The sequence below is a fragment of the Cryptomeria japonica genome, chromosome 2, assembly GCF_030272615.1.
Source record: "Cryptomeria japonica chromosome 2, Sugi_1.0, whole genome shotgun sequence".
Taxonomy (NCBI): Eukaryota; Viridiplantae; Streptophyta; class Pinopsida; order Cupressales; family Cupressaceae; genus Cryptomeria; species Cryptomeria japonica.
This window is the reverse complement of record NC_081406.1, coordinates 667,015,969-667,039,995: the sequence shown is the minus strand read 5'-3', so window position 1 is coordinate 667,039,995 and position 24,027 is coordinate 667,015,969. Positions and strand designations below refer to the sequence as shown.

The window sequence follows — 24,027 nt, the reverse complement described above, 5'->3', positions numbered from 1 at the left end:
TCTCTTAGTGTTAGGTCAGTCACCCTATTTCTCCTCCTCCCTGTGATAGGCATTTGAGGCTGAGGAATAATTTATTCCTTCCCTTGATTAACTTGCTTGACCTATGTGCACTCCTCTCCAACTTGCATTATTGAAGTCAGAGGAATATGTGTAGCATCAACCCTAGGTGCTTGCTCCTCCTCCTCCTAGACCTCTATCAAATTGCCCAAATTTTGAAGAGCCCTTCCCTCCTCGAACTTCACATCTTTGTTAACAACTATTTTCTTGAGGGAAGGAATGTAGATCCGATAGGCCGTAGAAGTGTTTGTGTATCCCACAAGGATACCCTTCTCTATAGTTTGTTCTAACTTATTTCTCTTCTCCATAGGAATACGAGAATACACGTGGCATCCAAAGATGTGAATGTGCCCCAAATCTAGTTTCTTCCCGGTGAACACCTCTTCTAGAGTGAATTTCCCCAACACTTTTTATAGAATCCTATTCTTCAAATGCACTTTTTTTATTCCAAGCTTCTGCCCATAAAAACCAAAGTAGATCTCGATCATGAAGCATGGCCTTTGCTACTCCAGCTATAGTCCTTATTTTCCATTCAACAACCCCATTCTGCTGAGGGTTATATGAAACTATCAACTCTTTCTTGATACATTCCCGAGCACAAAAATCTTTGAAGGCATTCAAGGTATACTTGCCTCCATTATCAAACCTCTGTATCTTGATCTTCATCCCTATTTGGTTCTCCATGAGAGACTTAAGCTCTTTGAATCTATTGAAGACTTCATCTTCTTCATGAAATATATCCATGTCTTCCTGGAGAAATCATCAATGAAAGTAACATAATACTCATACCCACTCAAGGATCCTGTTGACATGGGGCCACATACATCTGAGTATATGAGATCCAAAATCCCTTTAGATCTAGTATCACTGCTTGGAAAATTGGTCTTAGCATATTTCCTAAGAGAGCCCTTACACATCTTATGCTTTTTGACCTTCATCTCAGGCAGCCCCATCACTTTTTCCTTCAGCACATTAAGCTCTCCATGGTAAAACTGTGTCATTCTCCTATGCCAAAATTATCCAAGACCTCTATTGTTAATCACCAACACATGTGATGGCTTGAAGTGTAACCGAAACAATCTATCATGCCTAACTCCAATCACTTTTTCTACCTTGTAATTCTTAATATGAATATATACTTTTCCCTCTTCAAATATCACGATGTAACACTTGTCCTCCAAAGTAGAAACAAAGATTAAAGTCTTTGTCATTCTAGGAACATACAACACGTCCTCCACAAAAAAAGGTTTTCTAGACTCCCTCTGAAACTTGACTATTCGAACACCAGTTGCATGGTACTTGGCATTGTCTCCAAGCTAAATAAACAAATCCAACTTCTTCTCCTTCAACTTGGGGGTCAGTGCAAGAAGCCAAGTCCACTTTTTGGCTAAAAAGTGGAAGTGTTTTCCCCGATTTTCAGATTTTGTATCATTTGAGCTTAAATTTTGAAACACTTGGAGATTGAATCTTGGAAAAATTCTATACTATAAAAGATATACCTCTGAGTGTACTTTCCAAATATGTATCTTATTTTAATACCCACATAATAAAAAATAACTTTTGGAATGGAGTTCTAAAAACTATGTTTTAAAAATGCTTGTTTCAGGACCATACCATGCATGTGTACGACCTACACTTTTTGACACAATTAAAATTATTTTCTCAAACCATTTTGGGAAATGGTTTGTAACTCACTAAAAATTGATGAGCATATTTATTTGTATTTCTTTTTAAAATATTTTATTTTTAATTAATTTGTTAATGACCATAATTATGTTTTTAAAAATTTGATGTGTATGACCCACATAATTTGACGTAAACTTAACATTTTTAATTTTAATTTTATTTTAAATAGAAAAGAATTTTGTGTAGATTGATGACATATAATTTTTTTTTCAAAATTCATTAAAATAAATAAGTTATTAAATTAACAAAATTAGTTAATATTTCAAGTTTATGGACCCGATTTAGTATAAATTAAATGAAAAATAGTTAAAATAATCAATTTTTAAATAAATTTACATATTTGGAATCTAGACAGTATAATCTGAAATGGTTTTTAATTTCATATAAAAATTCTCTAATTACAAGCACGTAAATTATTTTAGAAGATCATATTTGTGCTTTCATTCATGGAGATTTGAATTTGCAGGTCCATGTGTTAGGTGTGGCCATCCCAGGCCTATTCCAGGCCTAATCCTGAGTCAAGTGGTAGGTTGTGGAATCAACTTCCACATAACGAGCCCTCATTTTCAAACAAGGGCAGCTTGTGGAAAAAAAATGAAAAATATGATTTAGAAACGGGGGCCCGTTTTTAAAAAAAGGGCCCCCATTTTTAAAAATGGGCCCCAGTTTCTAATAAACGGGCTGCTATTTTAGAAAAAAATGGGGGCCTATTTATTTTTGCTTCGGGCCCTCGTTACCTTTTGACTAGGGAGCCCAAAGCATAAATGGGCCCCTGTTTATAACAATGCGTTTTCCAATGCATGGACTTCCATGAATTTTTGACTCATTACCTTGCACTTGCCCTTGGTGAAATATTCTCTGACTCCTATCATGTGACAGCAAGCCCCACTATCAATATACCAAACACTATTGGCAATTGAAGTTGAGAGATAGGCAATGAGTGAAAACTCATTGTCAAACTATGTTGCAAACTCTTCCACCTTTGCAGCAACGACAACTTGCTTCTTTTTCCTGCCCTTGTTTTTCTTCTTCAGGCATTGAGTAGCATAGTGACCCATCTGAAGGCAACAAAAACACTTTATCTTGCCCAAATATTTCTTCTTCCCATCCTTGGAAGAAGATCCTTTAGTTTTCCCTTTACTAAATTTTTGTTTACCCTTTCTTGCAAGAGAATTTTCTTCATCCTCAATCTTCTCTGTCTGTCCTCCTTAATGATCACTTTCACAGATATCCTCCTAGATGAAATCATCCCAAAGCCTTGCCTAGTCGGGTAGGCGATCTCGGCTGACAACACATTTGGTAAACACTTACCAATGATCTGAAAATCCATTCAGGGTTGTGCACATGAGCTCATCTTCAACAATGGTTTATCCAATAGCAACAACACATCCCTAACTTGTGTCAATCTAGACAAGTAAGAGGTCACACTCTCGCCCTTGGACATCTTGGAGTTATGCAATTTATCTTTGAGCATCATCTTGCAACTCTGATAGTCACTCTAATAGAGTTTTGTGAGCATATGTCACATTTTCTTAGCAGTGTCTTTCCCATATAGATAGAGAATCAAATTATCTTTCACCCCATCAAGGATAATCCACTAGGCTTTGGCCTCCTTGATTTCATATGAATCTAGGGCAATAGGATCATTTGCTGGTGGAGTCACTTTTGTACTAGCATAGATTCATAACCTGTTCTCCTTGAGAATAGATGTAATTCAAACCTTCCACTGTAAGAAGTTAGAAGCATCCTAAAGCTTGTCTTCATATCAAACACTGGTTTCCATAGCAACAAAAGAAACTAGAAATAAAAGTATGATGGTTTTTTTTCAAATCCATGTCAAATCTTGGCATTGTATTCAAAATTTAGAGCTCTGATACCATGTTAATTTCTTATAACCTAGCTACAGATTAATTACACAATAAATTCATAGAATATAAACTATCTAATTTATAGCAATCAATACTCTGGGTTAGTTAACAAAAAATAATAGCAAAAGCAAAAAAATAAAAAAAATAATAGAAGCCAATCACAAAAAGACAATAACACATATATACCCATGAAACCCTAGTGTAGGGAAAAACCTGCAAACTTTGGATCTTTTATTCAGCCTAACGACAACCTTTCTCTTCAAAAATACAAAAATAAGTTTGCTACAACAATCTTACATATATAGAGCTCAACTGCTTTACTTAGCTTACAAGAAAAGAATCTTTATTTGATTTCTTTGGCTTTAAATCATATATAAAATCACTCTTGGTTTTACTCAACCTCACAAACTTAGAAATATTCTTTTAAAGAATAAAAAAAATAAAGTTGTTGCTAAATATCCAACTCAAGTTTCTTTAAATCAACTCCACTCCACCTTTTGAGCTAAACAAAAATCAACAAAAACAAGGGAAGACAAACTAAGCACATACATGTTATGTAACAAGGAGAAGAAAGTGTAGTGTGGTAGGTCATTATGTGCATGCACCAAGTGCAAAAAGATGCAAGGGCATAAGGTGTAAGGAGGTATCTAATGTTTTTGTGACTATTATTGCATCTCTTCGATCTTCCAACATTTTTGAAGCATAGGTGTCATCTAGTTATTTTGAATCCAAAAGTCTTTATTCAAACCGTGAACTCATCCATAAGCATTTGAATGGTTCGGGTTTGAATATGTGATGGGAAGGGTTTTGGGATAGACTAGCCTAGTCTATGATCTTGGATCCTTTCCTTGGATCACCTAGTGTTCTCCTCACACCCTGGGGTCTCTAGGACTTCCTTTTCTTGAGGAATCCCTTGACCTTTCCCAATCCACCCACCAATGAGTTTCTATGCTGCTCCTAAGGTCTCACCTACTCATGAGACTCAAAATCCCTTACTATGGCTAATAAGAGCTAAGGCCTGTTCCACACCTTCCAAGGTCTTAGCAAGGTTGTTTCAAGTCTATTTCATGGTCTATCCACCCATTCATGATCCCCCAAGAGGTTTCAAGACTCTAACCCCTTACTGATTCCACAAATTTGGGTTTTTGCCTTCAAATAGGGCTACAAGGATTCAGACCAATTAGGCCTCCTAACCGGTCTTCTAGGGCTCCCTCTCACAAATGATGCACAATCAACCCTAACTCCCAAAATGGACTGCCATTCAATTGGCAAGGGCTCAAGTATTTTCTAGGTTTTGGGCCTCCAAGTGGTCGTACAGTACCTAGGGTGAATATTGGGGTTTTTAAGGGTTTTGTGAGGGTTTCTAGGGTCTGCCTGGGTCACAGTGAGTACTTTGAGTTTTATCCACCTTGTCTAGATTGGTGGAAGATCCTCCTTCACACCAATGATGCTTCAAACACTCCTTTGCACCTCCTCCAAAGGATGCACTCTCCACTATTCAACCTTGCGCTCCAAGACCTCTACACCAACAATGATTCCTAACCGGGCACTGACCAGTCTCACCTAGGAATGGGCCTTTGCTTGGCCTCCTTGCATTTCCAAGGGACCTACCTAATTGGGACTATATTATAGGGTCTTCACATCCATTCCCCATGGTTTCATGGTGGTTCCACAATGGGGAATGGAGTTAAGACTTCATTTACACAATCCTATCCAAAACTGGACAATAAGAAGACAGTTTACAAACTATTTACAAACCCACTCAATCTACAAGTAAAAACCTAAAATAATTTCTTGAAATGAAAGTATTTAAAACATGAAAGACAAGCCACACAATTTTGGACGTATCTCAATCGATTAATTTGCTTGTTTTCTTCATTCAAACCGACTAGTAACAGTTTTACAGTCTCAGTCTAATCTTTTTGCTAGGGACGTACATAGTCTAACATCCAACCCATTCATTTAGGGTTTTCCAGTACTTATACCACCTTTGCCTTAGTCGGTGTGCCAAAATTAGGGCTCTCCATGCACAACAAGGGTCTATGACCATTTTGGGTGGAAAAGTTGCTTGACAACTTTTAAAAGTTGTCATACAACTTTTGCATCTTTTGAGCAACTTTGCCATTGTTGCTTTTCATGACTCCTAAGCCTATTTTGGGCTATCCTAAGGACATCAACATGCCAATAAGGCCTAACACACACTCCTGGCACACTCAACCTCTCCTGCACAAGAAATCACACAAACATTAAGGACCTGAAACTAGGACATAGTCTAGCACTCATGAGCTCATGGCTCTTATTCATGTACAATGGCTTCTAAAGAAGCATATCACCAACAAAACAAAGAAAGAGAAAGAGTTTGGAAGGGTGCTCCTACACCATACTCCCCCTCTGCACACAATTAAGAAAAAGAAGAAGAGATGAGAGCCAGGTCTATTCCAAGTGCCTTGAACCTTCTCTCCTCCACCCATGTAGCTTCAGATACTGGTTGATCTGCCCATTTCACTAAGTGTTCCATGTAGACCTGGTGTGTAGTGGACTTCTTCACTCTTGATTCCAATATCTCCTCTGCTATAGGCTTCTTCACCTATGGTAAGATATTAACATCAAGGTCCTCCAGTACCTTGGCTTGGTTCTCAATCTACCCTGCTATCCCACCCTTGTACATGATTAGGTCAGCTACATTAAAGACTGGTGACATAGCTAAATCTGAAGGCAAGTCAACTTTGTATGCATTCTTACCATATTGCGATAGGATTCTACAAGGTCCTGCCTTTCTCATCTGCAGTTTGGTAGGCTTGCCACCTTGCATCCTAGCTTTTCTCAAATGTACCATCACATAGTCACCCACCTTAAACTAAACTTCTCTCCTTTTCTCATCCACTATGGCTTTCAGTTTTTGAGTGGATTCAAGGATGGCCTTCTTAACCTGCTCTTGAACTTCCTTGATGGTTTGAGTGAAGTCTTCTGCTTGCCCACTCTTCATTTCCAAACTACCAAGGTCTCTCAACTCACATACTCCTCTTGGATGTCTTCCATAGACAACCTCAAAAGGACTTCTACTAGTCATTCTATTCACATTGTCATTATATGCATACTCTGCTTGAGAAATGATTAGGTTCTCAGGTCCCATGTCTAGCCATATTCCTTAGTTAAATACCTTAACAAGTTGCCTAACACCCTATTGATGACTTCAATCTAACCATCTATTTGTGGATGGTAAGCTGAGCTAAATGACAAGTTAGTTCCTAGTCTCCTCCATAATGTTTGCCAAAAATGACCCATGAACTTGTTGTCCCTATATGAAACAATGCTTAAAGGGAGTCCATGAATCCTAACAATCTCCTTGAAGAAGAGATGTGCAACATAGCTTGCATCATGTGTAGTCTTACATGGATAAAATGACTCATCTTGGAAAATATATCTACTACCACATAGATGTTTTCCATACCTATGTTTGTCTTGGGAAGTCCTACTACAAAGTAGATGCTTATACATTCCCAAGGTCTGTTAGGGACCGGTAATGGTTGATATAAACTGGCATTGCTTGATCCACCTTTGGCTCTTTGGCATACACCACACTATTCTACATATCTTTTCACATCCCTTGGCAACTTTGGCCAATAGTAGTACCTCTGTACTAAATCCAAGGTCTTGTTGACTCCAAAGTGTCCACTTAAACTACCATTTTGTTTCTCTTGGATGAGGTTCTCCCTCATGGATCCTCTTGGTACACACAACTGATTACCCTTGAACAAGAGACCATTTTGGAGAGTGTAATCTGCATACTCACCATGGAAATGGTTCTCAAACTCTTTGCAAACCTTGTAAGCTATTGAAAAGTCTTCATCTCCTTCATAGAGATCTTTGAAACCTTCTATTCCTATGCTTTGCAACTGTAACTCTTGAACTGTCAACAACTTCCTACTTAATGCATCTGCCACCCTGTTAAGCTGCCCCTTCTTGTGCTTGATGGTGAAGGTGAAGGATTAGAGGTATTCCATCCATTTCAGATGCCTATTGCTTAGCTTCTCTTGAGTGTTTATGTAACTCAATGCCTGGTTGTCTGTGAACACTACAAATTCTTTTGGAAGTAGGTAATGCCTCCATTTCTTTAGTGACTACACTAAAGCATACAACTCTAGGTCATAGGCTGAGTACTTCTTCTTTGCTTCATTAAGCTTCTCACTGAAAAATGCTATAGGTCTTCCCTCTTGACTCAATACACCACCTATTGCAATTCCACTTGCATCATACTCCAAAGTGAATAGCTTATCAAACGTAGGTAGGAGAAGGATAGGTTTTGTGGCTACTTCCTATTTCAACAATTGAAATGCTTTGTTTACCTGTTCAGTCCATTCAAACTTAGATTTAAGACCTCCTTTTATGGTGTCAAGGACTAGTGCACATATGCCACTGAAATTCCTCACAAATTTCCTATAGAATTGAGCTAATCCATGGAAACTTTTAACTTTAGTCCCTGTTTTAGGTGCAAGCCAATTCAAGATTACCTCCACTTTGCTTGGATCCATCTTCAAGGTTCCCTTAGACACCACAAATCCTAAGTAAACTAGCTCTTGCTTCAAGACGTCACACTTATCAAGGTTGATGGATAGTTTCTCCTCATGCAACCTTTCTAAAACTAACCTTGAATGCTCAAGATGCTCTTCCTTGGTTCTGCTATAGATGAGAATGTCATCTAGGTACACTACCACAAATTTGCCTATGAAATCCTTCAACACCTCATTCATCAACCTCATGAAGGTGCTTGGAGCATTAGTAAGCCCAAATGGCATCACAAGCCACTCATACAATCCATCTGTGGTTTTAAAAGAAGTCTTCCAGTCATCACCCTCCTTAATTCTTATCTGGTGATAACCACTTTTAAGGTCTAGCTTGGTGAAATACATAGCCCCTCCTAAATAATCCATTAGATCCTCTATTCTAGGAATAGGAAACCTATACCTTATGGTAATCCTATTGATTGCTCTTGAGTTAGTGCAAAGTCTCCACTTACCTCCTTTTTTTGATGCTAGCACTACTGGGACTACACATGGGCTGATGCTCTTCTTAATTAGTCCTTGTTCCAACAACTCCTGCACTTGCCTTGCTACTTCCTTATTCTAATCAGGTGTGAGCTTATATGCAGCCTTGTTAGGTAAGGATGCACCAGGAACAAAGTCTATTTGATGACTTATAGACCTTCTTGGTGGGAGTGTTGTAGGTGCTCCATCACTCACTATGTCCTTATACTCTTGCAACATTTTCTTTACCTCCTTGGGTATCTCTGCTTGCAACTTGTCTGATTTCTCCCTTGGCTTCACAAAGATGGCACACTTCACTATCTCCTCCTCATGTAGCAAATTTAGGAACTCTTTACCAGTAGCCATTAAAACACTAGGTGTTTTTGAAGTGCCCTCTTCATCCTCGGTCAAAGACTGAATATTTAAGGTCTTGTTGTCCTTCTTAAATGATATGGAGTTCTCCTCTCCATCATAGATCACCTTCCTATCAAATTGCTAGGGTCTGCCTAGCAATAAGTGACATGCATCCATAGGTAACACATCACAAAGGATTTTGTCATTATATCCTTAAATAGAAAACTCTACCCAAGTTTGTTCATTGACTAGCACACTCTGTCCTTTGTTCAACCAAGTCACTTTGTAAGGATTGGTGTGGGGTATTCTTGTGAGTTTCAACTTCCTAACTGCCTCTTCTGAGATGATGTTGTCAATTGAGTCTGTATCAACTATCACCTTGCACAGTTTACCAAGAACTTTGCATCTCACCCTAAACAATGCTCTCCTATGTTTGGGTTCATCCTTAACCAGTTGTCTGATCGAAATCCTATTGAACATCAGATTCTCACCCACTTCTGATTCAATCTAGTCCACATCCGGTGTCTTGCTACTTGAAGAGTCTTCTTGTGCATAAACAACCCTCTTTCCACTGTTTGATGGTGTAGGCTTGTCAGGGCATCTATATGCCGGGTGTCCCAATTGTCCACATTTGTAACACTTCATAGTTGCAAAATAGGAGTTACCTCTACCGGTACCTCTACCCCTATTTGGACCACCTTGTGCACCTCTTCCTCTGGAATGTCCTCCTCTAAGATTGGTTTCACTACCATGGTTAGTCAACTTGGCTTCTCCTTGGTTCCTCTGCTCATTTGTCTTGCTTTGGTAACCACCTCAGTGATTCACTTGGTCTCTACCTCTACCTCTACCCCTGTTATTGGAGTCTCCTTTCCTTTTGTTTCTCTCTTCTACCTTGACAGCAAGCTGATGTTACTTCTAAATAGTAGTAGGAGTCCATAGGCTTATCTCCTCTTGTATGTTCCACTTTAGGCCACTTAGATACCTAGCCATGTTAATAGATTCATCTTCTTGAACCTTTGATCTAAGACATAGCTTTTGAGACTCTTCGATGTAGGAAGTCACATCAAGATCTTTTTGCTTCAATCCTTGTCTCTTCTTATGAAGTTGGACTTCATAATCCGCTGGTAAGTAGCTCTCCTTAATCTTACTCACCATAGCTTTCCAATTTGCAATAGGTAGCTTCCCCATGCTAACCCTTTCTTCTTGTAGGTACTTCCACCATGTCAAAGCTGCTCCCCTTAATCTTGATTTAGCAACTTTAACCTTCTAAGCCTCTATCACTCCTTCACACTCAAAGTGGTTTTCCATGCCCTCAATCCATTCCATAACAATGTCTATGTCCATTCTTCCACTGAAATGTGGCAATCCTTCAAAAAATTTGGTGTTCAAAGCCTTAATAGCCTTCAGAAAAGGTTCTTCATTGAATAAGGGATCTGGTTTTAGAATTATGTCATCTATGTCTATAGTTCTCTTGCCTTTACCCTTGGTGTCTTCATCCCAAGGTTCATGTGTCCTCTGATCCACCACTTCCTACAGTTTATCCCTCATCTCACTCACAACTGCTTCAAGGAGTCTATTCTTCTCCTTTTGTTCTTCTACCTCTCTAGCCAGCTCTGCATTAGTAACCATTTTTCTCTCCCCTACTGATTCACCAGTATATAGAGACATACACAGTCCAACAAGTCTTTAACTTGGCTCTGATACCAATCTCATGAGAAGGGTTTTGGGATAGACTAGCCTAGTTTATGCTCTTGGATCTTTTCCTTGGATCACCGGGTGTTATCCTCACACCATAGGGTCTCTAGGACTTCCTTTGCTTGAGAAATCCCCTGACCTTGCCCAATCCACCCACCAATGAGTTGCTATGCTACTCCTAAGGTCTCACCTACTCATGAGACTCAAAATCCCTTACTATGGCTAATAAGGGCTAAGGCTTGTTCCACACCTTCCAAGGTCTTAGAAAGGTTGTTTTAGGTCTATTTCATGGTCTATCCACCCATTCATGAGCCCCCAAGAGGTTTCAAGACTCTAACCCCTTACCGATTCCACAAATTTGGGTTTTTGCTTTCAAATAGGTCTACAAGGATTCAGACCAATTAGGCCTCCTAACCTGTCTTCTAGGGCTCCCTCTCACAAACGATGCACAACCAACCCTAACTCCCAAAATGGACTGCCATTCAATTGGAAAGGGCTCAAGGATTTTCTAGGTTTTGGGCCTCCAAGTGGTCGTACAGTGCCTAGGGTGAATTTTGGGGTTTCTAAGGGTTTTGTGAGGGTTTCTATGGTCTGCCTGTGTCACAGTGAGTACTTTGAGTTTTACCCACCTTGTCTAGATTGGTAGAAGCTCCTCCTTCACAACAATGATGCTTCAAACACTCCTCTACACCTCCTCCAAAGGATACACTCTCCACTATTCAACCTTGCTCTCCAAGACCTCTACACCAACAACCATTCCTAACCAAGCACTGACCAGTCTCACCTAGGATTGGGCCTTTGCTTGGCCTCCTTACATTTCCAAGGGCCCTGCCTACTTGGGACTATAGTACTAGGTCTTCACATCCATTCCCCATGGTTTCATGGTGGTTCCACAATGGGGAATGGAGTTAAGACTTCATTTACACAATCCTGTCCAAAACTAGACAGTAAGAAGACAGTTTACAAACTATTTACAAACCCACTCAATCTACAAGTAAAAACCTAAACTAATTGCTTTAAATGAAATTATGTACAACATGAAAGACAAACCATAGAATTTTGGATGTATCTGAATCCATTAATTTGCTTGTTTTCTTCATTCAAACTGACTGGTAACAGTTTTACAGTCTCAGTCTGATCTTTTTGCTAGGGCCGTACACAGTCTGACATCCAACCCATTCATTTAGGGTTTTCCAGTACTTATACTACCTTTTCCTCGATTGGTGTGCCAAAATTAGGGCTCTCCATGCACAACAAGGGTCTATGACCATTTTGGGTGGAAAAGTTGCTTGACAACTTTTAAAAGTTGTCATGCAACTTTTGCATCTTTTGAGCAACTTTGCCATTGTTGCTTTTCATGACTCCTAAGCCTATTTTGGGCTATCCTAAGGACATCAACATGCCAATAAGGCCTAACACACACTCCTGGCACACTCAACCTCTCCTGCACAAGAAATCACACAAACATTAAGGACCTGAAACTAGGACCTAGTCTAGCACACATGAGCTCATGGCTCTTATTCATGTACAATGGCTTCTAAAGAAGCATATCACCAACAAAACAAAGAAAGAGAAAGAGTTTGGAAGGGTGCTCCTTTACCAATATGGTAGCTTTTTTTATCTAACTATATATATAAAGATGGATGAAGTGGTTGTGTAAAGGAGAAGATTTGAAAAGTAAAGCATAAATTTTAATTAAAAAAAGTTTTGTTCAATTTAGGGGTAAACATTCTGATATTAAAATTTAAGGTATTAATAATTTATAAGTATTTTAACTATGTAAATTAAAATTAGAATCTTATAAATTACATTGAAATATGAATCTTTTTTTAGAATTTGTGGGTACTTTTTCTTCTTTGTTACATTAAATTACCTAATGTCTATTTTTCACATTTTAATTGCTACTTTAGTGTTGGTTGGGCCATCATTACTATAAATTTATGAGTATAAGCATTTTAACTATATAAATTAAAATTAGAATCTTATAAATTACATTCAAATATTACTCTTTTTGAGAATTTGTGGATATTCTTCTTTGTTACATGAAATTACCTAATGTCTATTTTTCACATTTGAATTGTTACTTCAATGTTGGTTGGACCATAATTAGCTTGCAAATGCTCATTATTAAAAAAATAAAAAATTATAATCTTTAAGTTAAAAATGTATAGACTATTAAAAAATTGCATAATTTCATACTTTTAATATATTTAATTTTTAGATAATATTATTGAACCAATAATATATATTTTATATACAATTAGAGATATGTAATCAAACTTGAAAACAATAATGTTAAGTTGAATCATATGTTATTTTGACAAACAAACCACAACTTCTACACCTCCAACATTAGTGTATGAATCAAATAAGATTAGAAGACCTTCAATGAGCATCAATGAAGGGCCTATATACACTGGCTCACATGTTCCAAAATGAAAATTATGTGTAGGAAAATTCATCCAACTTGTGGCTATCACATCAATTCCATCATTATCTTTGGATAGTCCTAAACTTTGCTTTCTTAGCTCAAAAAAGTCAATTGCTGAATGTATAAAATTATCATCCACTTTAGCTATTGACTTGTGGATCAAGTGCGCAGTAAATTCTAAGGTTTTATTTATTATCTTTGATGCACTGGTTTGAGCACTTGAATCTTAGATAACATTACCAAAGAATTCTTTAGGCAAGGGAGGATTCAACCTTTTTCTTCCATCCACTGAAATGCTAGCTTTTGTTTGTACATCTCCATCAAGGCCTCGAGCTTCTGTAATGCATTTCCACATGTATGCTACAGGGATTTCAAAAGTGGTATAGGGTTTTCTTGATTTATCAGATCCGTTTACCTTTGACTTGAGCTTCTGTAAAAGCATTGCATCAAAATGAAACATTTTTGTGCTTAGAGTAGACATTATTGTAGAGTGCTCATGGTATATAGTATTATACTCATAATGATCGAAGCATGGCTGGGGAGGATCTCTTGCTTTTAATAGAGATCGGTCATGTAGTGGAGGTAGAACACACGCACACATACAAATATGTATATGTAGATATGTATATATGTATATATACACATATATACATGTATACATGTATTTATGTATGTACGTATGTATGAATGAATATGTATATGTATATGTATGTATGTATGTATATGAATATTTATATGTATATGTATAACTTAATTACTTTAAGGAATTTGATAACTGTTTATTATTATAAGAGTGAAAATAGTCATCATGTTGTCACTATTTTCATTTTGAAATGCAATGAATAGTATGATAAACATCTCTATTTTCCTCTTTTTCTACAAAATTGCATTATAAATAGTTTTAAAAGTATTTAAATCACCGACAATATTTAACTTTTGGTCTTGTTTACCAATGACACAACTTGCTACAAATTTGGATGTGAGAGTGTACACCATATTTCTACTCTCCATTTTACCCAAGTCTGTCATAAACGGAAAATAGTAGTCTTTGAAAATAGATATACATTTCTTTGTAGTTTTCATGGATCCATTCATGACTTGCATCTATATTACAGTCCTAAAAAATGCAAGAAAAGAGAAATCACTATATGTAAAAACCGATGAATGGAAAAATGATTGAATGCACAATGAGAAGGAAAAAGGGTCACATATTAAAAATTCCAAGTGCATGGTGATTGGGGCATTTCTAAGTCTTTCATTGTATTGTGCTTTCACAATGAACTATTTCTTTAAGGGGCATTTAAAATGACTCAAGATTAATTAACTCATAATGAAATGTACACCATTCAAGACAATAGAAAATGCATAAAGAAAGATGACAACCAATTTGCAGAAAATTGTCTTTGATGCCAAAAATATGAACGCTCGTTTTCTTGTCAAATACAGGGTAGTTCTTGAGACTTTCCTATGGGCAGCCTGATTAGCATGACGTGAGAGGTAGGAAACTTTCTAGTAGTCCTTCGTATTTAACCTAATCCATATCTTTACTGTGTACCTTTTCTAGCAACATCAAAAAAAATTAGGCCTAAGCCATGGTGTGGAAAATGTGGAATTGAGTAGGGTTTCTAATAAAATGAATAAATCAAATGAAATAATTAGTGGATAGGGTATATATCATATATAGTCTACTTGTTAATTATTATATTATATTTATTCATTTTATTATAAAATATAAGACTCAAGAATGCATTAGCTATCTCAATTAATTCACATGAAATTTCTAAAGAGTATATCTTAAGGGATAGCTATCTTATCAAACACGTTGATCCTTATTTAATATTTACATATGCGGCTGCCCAACTATATAAGGAGGTTTATATCCCTTAAAGAAATTGTTCATTGTGAAAGCATAATACAAGACATTACTTTTGCATTATAGAGAAAGAGAGAAAAGAGAGAGAGAGGAGAATGGAAGGTTTAAGAGGTGAAGGTGTGTTGATCAAACCCTGGGTGGGTAAAGATCATCGTGAGCTTGTTGAACTGAATAATTTTGATTTAATTACACACCCAATGTACATGAAACTGGTGTATGTTTTTGAAGCTCCCACCCTGAGCTAAGAAGTGTTGAAAGGAAGGACTGGGCAAAGTTCTATCATAGTTTAGAGAATAGCAGAAGGCTTGAAGGTAAAATTCAGGAGGATCTTGTTGTTGCAGAAACAAAACTACAAAAAACACCAAACTCTGATGCAACTATTGGTAGAGTCATGAATACCAAATATGCTCTTAGGAGTTTAAAGAATGAATAGATCAAAAGGGTCAAAATTAGGGCTAGAATTAATTGGGTTGATCCAGGGGATAGAGGATCAAAGTTCTTCTTCCAACTCCTTAAACAAAAAGAAGCAAGAATTAGAGTGGAAGAAATCTGGGAGAATGATATAAAATTAGAAGAACCTTAGGATATTGTTAGGGCTTTTGCACAATATTATTAGAATCTGTTTTCTTCAGAGGAAGGTAATCAGAACATGGGAGATGCAAGAATTAAAATCCAAAGCATCTTCCCTAATAGGATTGACCTAGCTAATGCTTCCTCTCTCAGTAAACCCATCTCCCTAGAGGAAATTAACAATGCCATTAGACAGATGGCATTAGATAAGGCCCCTGAGCTAGATGGTCTTCCCATTGAATTTTATAAGGAAAACATTGGATGGATTGGACAGGAACTGTTGGAGATTTACAATGAAGATTTTAAAAACGGATCGCTGGGAGGTGAGATCAATATAGGGATTATTAAGTTGATTCCTAAGGATGGGGATAGATCTCTAATAAAGAACTAGAGACCTATCACTCTCCTAAATATCTCCTATAATATTTTGGCCAAAAATCTTACTCTAAGGCTAAAAGATATCCTCCCCAAGATCATTAGCTTTTCTAAAATAGGTTTTGTAAAGGGCATATATATCCTAGAAAACCTAGTGGCCTATTAGGAAGCCATGGAGTGGGCAAAGGAAACCAACCAAGAAGCATGCATACTCCTTCTTGATTATTAGAAAGCTTATGACCACATAGAGTGGAAATTTATATATATGATTTCATGGGCAAAGGATTCCCAAAGGATTTCATTAATATGGTCCAAACATTAATAAAGGGGACTCTGGCTAAGATAGAGGTAAATGGGCTGAGATCAGATAGTTTTGTACTCACAAGATCTATAAGACAAGAATGTCCTCTTGCCCCTGCACTATCTGTGATAGCGGCTGATGTTGTTAGCTACCTAATCTCAGACAATTCACTTCTTCCTAAGATCAGTGGGGTACAAATACATGAGGGGAAAGAAGTAGCTAATGTCCAATTTGTAGATGATACTTTTGTACTCCTTAGGCTAGAAGCAGAGAACTTGGAGAACTTCATGAACAAGATGAGCATATTCTGCAATGCATCAAGAAGCCAAATTTATTTAGAGAAATCCATTTTTCTAGGATGGGAGGAAGAGCCCCCTCCTTGGTTGGCTCAATGGTCCATCAAATGGGGAGGCCCGAAGCATCAAGTTAAATATCTAGGCATTCCATTTTCAATCAGCCCTAATATGAATGTCATGTGGGAATGGGTGAAAAAAAGGATTGCTAAAAAACATGGGAGATGGGACAATCAATATCTCTCATTGGCTAGGAGGGTCCAAGTATGTCAGAAGATATTATCTTCATATCCAATCTATTATTCTTCAGGCTGGTTATTATTTCATTACCAATATATTTTTTCTCAAAAAACTATTAGAGATTACCTTTGGTCTGATGGTAAAGGGAACATAAAAAGACACTCAGTCAAATGGGAATGGTGTATCATTGATAAAAAGACAGGAGGATTAGGATTGAAGGACTTAAAACTAAAAGGGGTGGTTGTTTCTACCAAATGGATTGTTAGATATATGGAAGGGGAAGAACCATGGAAAGCCCTTCTCAGAAAGAACATCACACGGAGTCATCCTAGTAAAGGAAAAATAAAAGTAAAAATCTCCCTCTAAATGATATACATACTAGAGAAATAGATTTCAAGGTCAAAGGGTCTCCAGTATTCAAAGCCATTTGGAAAAGCTAGGACTACATTAGACAGTTTATATCAAGTAATCAAGTCATTTCAAACAATCTAATCAGCAGTAACATGTCCCTATGGTGGAATCTCAAAAATAGAGTTAAGACATTGGCACAGTTACAGGGGTGTTCAGCTAAAGCATGGATTGATAAAGGCATATCTTATTTTGTAGATGTTATAAAAGATGATGCCCTCTGCAGTTAAGAAGATCTAAAAAACTCTTTTGATTTACCCTCTTCTTAGTATAGAACCTATTATGTCCTCAAAGAAGCCTTCTCTACCTTGAACCTCCCTAAAGATGTTGAGATTGATAGTAAACTCTTCCTCAAGTATTGTTGGCCTGATGGTTCACTCTTTACTAAGGTTAAGTTTAAACAACTTTACTCCTTCCTCACCAATCATGAAGCCATTTTCTCACATGTTAACGCTTCTTGTAATATGAACTTAGAACCAAAATCTTGGGTTAAGATTTTTGAAGGAATGTGGTCCTTTCTTGTTGAGCCTAAAATTAAATGCTTCCTGTGGTGGTTTCTCCTACATAGGTTTCCTTTTAGACTCCCTAGTGGTGAACCAAGTATGTGTACATTTTGCAAGCTCCTTGAGTCTGTTAGGCATGTGTTCTTTGAATGCTATTTTGCTAAAGAGATATGGAAGATGTTTGGTTTTTCCAGCAATACAGATGTATCCATTTATGATATTATTACTGGTCATATTAAAGTTTTTAAGAAATTTTTTAATAGTTTGTTTTCCCTTCTCTGCTTTAATATAGTGACATTTTTGGAAGTTTGGTAATGATAATTTTTTGGGGAATAGTACCAGAAATATTACGGAGTCTCTCAGGAGACTCATATTTTACAAAATAAATGTGCAGGCAATAGTTGTGAACAGATTCAAGAAAAAGAATCTAGAGGATCTCTTTAAGAGTGGCATGGGACATCTTGGTTACTAGAAGGTCTCACATGGATACACATGGTCCCGGATATCAGAAGAGATGACTCCATTCGAGATAGCTTTGCATATCTTGTACATTTCATTATTGGCTAACTAAGCTCAAGCCATGCATATTGATTGATTGTTTCCTTGTATAACAATTTGTAACATTGTCCCTTACGGTGTTTTTTATTGACTAAAAGATAGTGGTGTTGAAATCTTAGATGGATTATTTTTCATAATAATTTTGTTCATAATGATTTGATCTAATCATTCAGAAATCTAAAAAAAATAAATAAAAATTTACATTTGATTATTCCAATATATTATTGATTCTTCATAGGTACCATCTATTTTCAATTATTTCTTTTATTTGACAGATTTCTTGATAAGTTTTTAATTATGTTTAGATTTTTAAGTTATTTTTTGAAATAATTTAAAAAGCTAGTATATTGTAAAATTAATAAAAATTTAAAATGCTCTATATAAAGCAATGTGTCAATTGATAAAGTTGTTTGTTTATGGTATTAAGATTGTATAATTGAAACTCAAACATGTTATTTTGATTAGCTAATATGTCAATAGAACAAAAATGCTTATAGAAATTAGAAAACATATTCTTCTTTTCTAGTGTGTTCCTTAATGTGTGTAATCTATGGCTAAAGGTGATTTAAAAATATGTTTGAAATACTTAAACGAGAATTAATAGTTTGTCTTATTGAACCCATTAAATACATCTAGATTTGACTATAGACCATGTTTGTAAGTTTCAAGAATCTGAGTACATATTGTGTAGAACCAATTTGTTTGCAACCAAGGTTTTCAAATCTTGAGAATGTTCCGAAGTAAGTTTTGATACCAATTGGGGGTTAAATTTGAATTTCAGCCATGATTACGAATATTAGGAATGTAGGAAGAGTTGAAGTGTATCAAATAGAGCACCTATTACTATATGATCTCCATTTACCAATTTTAACAAACTAAAGCATAGTGTATGGTACCAATTTAATTGTATTCCATGTTTGAAAAATTGAGAATGCGACAAAATTTGTATGATATTGATGATGGGTTATATATTGGCCATGTTCTATGTTAGCAAACCTTTAATATGTCAAATGAGTTACAATATTATTTGTATGCATTGCATTTTACTTTGATCAACAATTACAAAATTTAAGCATATGGAGTGAACTGTCATGTGCCAAATATGACTTACATTTTGACTTGGATCCATGTTTACAAATATTAAGAGTGTTGGGATAGGTCTAGTCTAAACATGAATTACCTTTTTTAAAGTGTTACCCATGTTTTTTGTGGAGTACAGGAAATAGTAGATATATAAGATATTTAATATTTAATCTATTTATTATTTAATTATAAATCTATTTCATCAAAAAAATTATATTATGATTATCTATTATTATCTATATTATAATTTATGTAATATTAAATTTTAAATATATTGATTATAGAATTACAGATTTATTATGTCCAGAGGCATCTACAATGACATCAAAATGTCTATAAACAAAAATCCATTTTTGAAACAATTTGATATGCAAATGACGGGTAAATGCATGAAATATGTTGTGTTCTAGCTTTCGTGGAGGTGTTATTTTATTACTCCAAATAAAATAGAACCCTCACCAATTGTCTCCAGTGTGGGACTTTAATGGAGTTGTATTCTTGGTGTTTAATATTGTTATAAATATCTTGCGACATATTTTACATATATTTTTTAAATATAGGTATACTACTATTCTATATTCAATTACATATTTATTTTAGAAAAGAGAGGATGGGAGAAGGGAGATATTTATATAAAAAATGACAAAGTATGGAAGAGAGATAGAATGAAAGAGATAGATGTGAGAGAGAGGAGGGGAGGTGATAGAGAAAGGTAAAAGGAACATTGAGAAGGGGAAAGATAGAGGTCAAGAGATCAAGAGCAATGAAATACAAAATTAAGTGTGTGGCTTATGTCATCCATGTGTAGAAAGGATACAGGAATGTACATCTTATTTTAGTATTCATTTTATTTTTCACATATCTAGATGTTGAAGAAAGTATTAGATATGTATAAAACTTAAACAATATAAATATTTTCAAATTCTTTCTTTATAAAAATTGACTTGAAAAGTTAATTTTAATAAACTAATGAAATATGCACTTTGTTTCTTACTATACTTATTTCTTTATAATCTTTTTATTTTAATCCACTAAAACATGGTATTTTAAATCATTTCTGTGTCAAAATCTACATCGTTATTACTATTATATATATAAATTTTATAGAGAGTAAATTATTACATATGAATTACCATAGATTCTAATACAACCAGACGCGGAAATGTCACATGGTAATGTCAGTATTTGGAATGCTAACTTCTCTGCAAATAATTTGTAAGTTGAAGCTCACCCAATGAGAAAAAAACACATCGAGATACCAAGTATTGGAATGCTAACTTATTTGGAAATAATTAGTTGAGTGGATTGTTCAGCGAGAAAATCTGTTAAAAAACCGCACAAATCGCAGAATTGAAAGACGAGAATAGCAGGCATTGGAACGCTAACAGATACCGTGGTAGCAGAGCCATTGGAGGGTTCAACGGTCTGTTGATAAGGCATAGCTATCTTATCAGACACGTCGATCTTTCTTTAATGTTTACAGATGCGATTGCCCAAGTATATAAAGAGCTTGCTATCCCTTAAGAAATCGTTCATTGTGAAAGCACAATACAAGACATTGCATTTGCATTATAGAGAAAGAGAGAAGAGGGAGAGAGAGGAGAATGAAAGTGTTGAGAGGCGAAGGTGTGTTGATCAAACCCTGTGTGGGTAAAGATCATCGTGAGCTTGTTGAGCTAAATAATTTTGATTTGATTGCACACCCAATGTACGTGAAGCTGGTGTATGTTTTCCAAGCTCCTACCCCGAGCTCAGAGGTGTTGAAGGAAGGACTGGCCAAAGTTCTGGCGGAGTTCAGAGAATGGGCAGGGAGATACACGAAAGAAACAGCGAGTGGGTGCCTTGGCATCAATCTTAATGACGAGGGTGTGCTTGTCATAGAAGCCGAAGCAGATGGAACAATAGCAGATGCAATGCCCTTCGATCCCTCTTCATTCCTCCTTGAGTTGGTGCCACCCACATCCACCGTGGTCAATGAGCTCTTACTCCTGCAGGTATGATAACCCCCTATATTATCTATGTAAGGAGAAGGATTTACTCATGCGGGTATTGTAAAACTTGTTTTAATTTTTCCTTAAAACTAACAAGATTGTGATAAATATGTTTGCTGATGTAGTTTACTCGATTTACTTGTGGAGGGTTGGTGATAGGCCTAGCACGTCATCATCATGTTGCAGACGGAAAAGCAGCTACTTTTTTCATGAACTCGTGGGGAAAAATTGTTAGAGGAGAGTGTATTCTACCTCCACTACATGACCGATCTCTATTAAAAGCAAGAGATCCTCCCCAGCCATGTTTTGATCATTATGAATCTAATACTGTAAACCATGAGCACTCTCCAATAATGTCCACTCTAACCACAAAAAAGTTTCATTTTGATGCAATGTTTTTACGGAAACTCAAGTCGAAGGTAAATGGATCTGATCCATCAAAAAAACCCTATACTACTTTTGAAATCCTTGTTGCCCATATGTGGAAATGTATTACAAAAGCTCGAGGCCTTGATGGGGATGTAAAAACAAAAGCTAGCATTCCCGTGGGTGGAAGAAGAAGGTTGAATCCTCCGTTGCCTGCAGAATACTTTGGTAATGTTGTCTACGAATCATTTGCTCAATCCATTGCATCAGAGATCATAAATGGGTCTTTAGAATTTATTTCAGAGTTGATACATAAGTCAGTTACCAAGGTTGATGATAATTTTATACATTCAGCGATTGACTTTTTTGAGATAAGGAAATCAATGTTAGGGCCACCGAGCCTTAATGATAGAACTGATGTATTGCCAGTAAGCTGGATGAAATTTCCTATCCATCATTTTCATTTTGGAATGGGTGGCCCTGTGTATGTAGGTCCTTCATTAATGCTCATGGAAGGCCTTTTAATTTTGTATGATTCATGCCGTAAAGACGGGGGCGTAGAAGTCATGGTTTGCTTGTCAAAAGCAGATATGAATGTACTTGAACAGAATTGGTTTCAAGTTTGATTCTATTTGTCTTCTAAATAATATGTAATAAGGTTATTTGAATGTTCAGGAGGTCATGCTTAATTGGTTAAAGTATTGACTATTCAATATGGAGACTCAAGTTCAATTTTCAATAAGATATCTAATATAGAATTGTAAATTGACTTTTGCTTTCTCATAGTTGCTTTCTAATATTTGCAAATGATAAGATTAATTTTTTTATAAATTAATCTTTGCACTATGTATGTGTAAGTTAATGATTAGTCAACCAACACTTTTAAGTGATTGTTAAAATGTTAAAAGATTGAATAAGGCAATTTTGAATAAAGGATGAAAAACTTATCCACAAAATCTCAAAAAATGTTAGTAATAAAATTTATACAATTTTGATTTTAATTTATAAGACAAATCAATTATTTTTGAATATTTTTTAATAATATTTTTAAAAAAATACATTTTCCATATAAGTATTATTTCAAATTTTAATAAAACAACTCATATGTAATTGATTAAGATATATTTTTGAAAAATAAATAAATAAATAATAAATACATAAATTGTAGATTTGAAATACAAGAATGCCTATTGGACATCATGGTACGATAGCCATTAGAGGCTTCAATAGATATAAACATTACAAAATAGTCTTTTAAGAAAAAAAATAAATTCTAAACTTTTAAAAATAGAATCAGGTCAATATTAATTATTCAACTTGATCGGTCCTGTCTTTGTTGATGCTACAACTCTTGCCAGGAAAAATCAGTCCCTCACATTATTCATATCAGTCCCAAGGATAATGATGTATTGGAAGGGGAAGATGATACTTGAAACGTTTAACTTCCTGCTTCTTTGAGGTACTTTTATAGGTCTCTCGTCATGTTTTATATATCTCAATTTGTGTAGGCTGGTTCTCTTTCAGGTTTTGCATGTGGTTTTATGTTCAATGTTTTGCTCCTTTCAGGTTTACGTTTGTATATTATTCATTTAATATATCTTATGGGTTACTCAATGGTTGAGCATGGCTCCCACTTCTTATCTGCATTCATAAATCTTCAGCCCATTGTGTTATGTTTTCTTCTGTTGAGCTTTTCTCCCTTCATCCAAGGCTTTTTATATACTTATAGTTTCATGTTCGAGGTTGAGCTAGTCTCTCCTACTAGGCTAATTTATCTTAGTTTCAATTATATGATTTTTTTTGTGATACGAAGATAAAATTAGTAGAATTGTTTTTGAAGAATATATAATTATATCTTTTAATAATTATGGAGAGGAAGAAGGAGCATCTATAATGCAACAGTGTGGAAAGGAAGAAGAAGGCCGAGGTATGGGCGGATGCTTTAGACTCTGAATATTTTCTTGAAAATAGGTTTCCACTACCAAATAAACAACATTATGTGTCACTTTTAGAATAATCGGGTCTTTACTTGGTTAATTATATGATATTTGTTTAATTAATTAAGTTCCCCTTTATCTCTTTTACACTTAAGCTAACATTATGTGCATAATAATTAATTCTTTTATTAATTATTATGTGCAAGCCTAAGGTTTTCGCTTTTAGGATTTTTTGACCTATTAGAGGTTGAATTTTTTTTTGTATTATTATTCTATTACACATTTTTTGTGAATTCAGAGCTTTCATATTCTTGAGCATTTTCCCGTGTTTATGTTTTTCTCTGTTGCTTCCTTGCTTCTCCTTGTAACAGGTTTATTCAGCTTGCAGAGATCATTTGGGCTCCTGTAGTGTTG

General features: G+C 35.7%; 1 protein-coding gene across 1 annotated transcript; it reads left to right on the top strand.

Moving 5' to 3' along the window:
• The first annotated feature begins 20,866 nt into the window (after nt 1-20,866).
• LOC131049732 (agmatine hydroxycinnamoyltransferase 1) lies at nt 20,867-22,349 on the top strand. Its single transcript, XM_057983795.1, has 2 exons — nt 20,867-21,313; nt 21,436-22,349. The coding sequence occupies exons 1-2, from the start codon at nt 20,924-20,926 to the stop codon at nt 22,300-22,302; spliced, it is 1,257 nt and encodes a 418-aa protein (XP_057839778.1). The 5' UTR covers nt 20,867-20,923; the 3' UTR covers nt 22,303-22,349.
• Nucleotides 22,350-24,027: the final 1,678 nt, after the last annotated feature.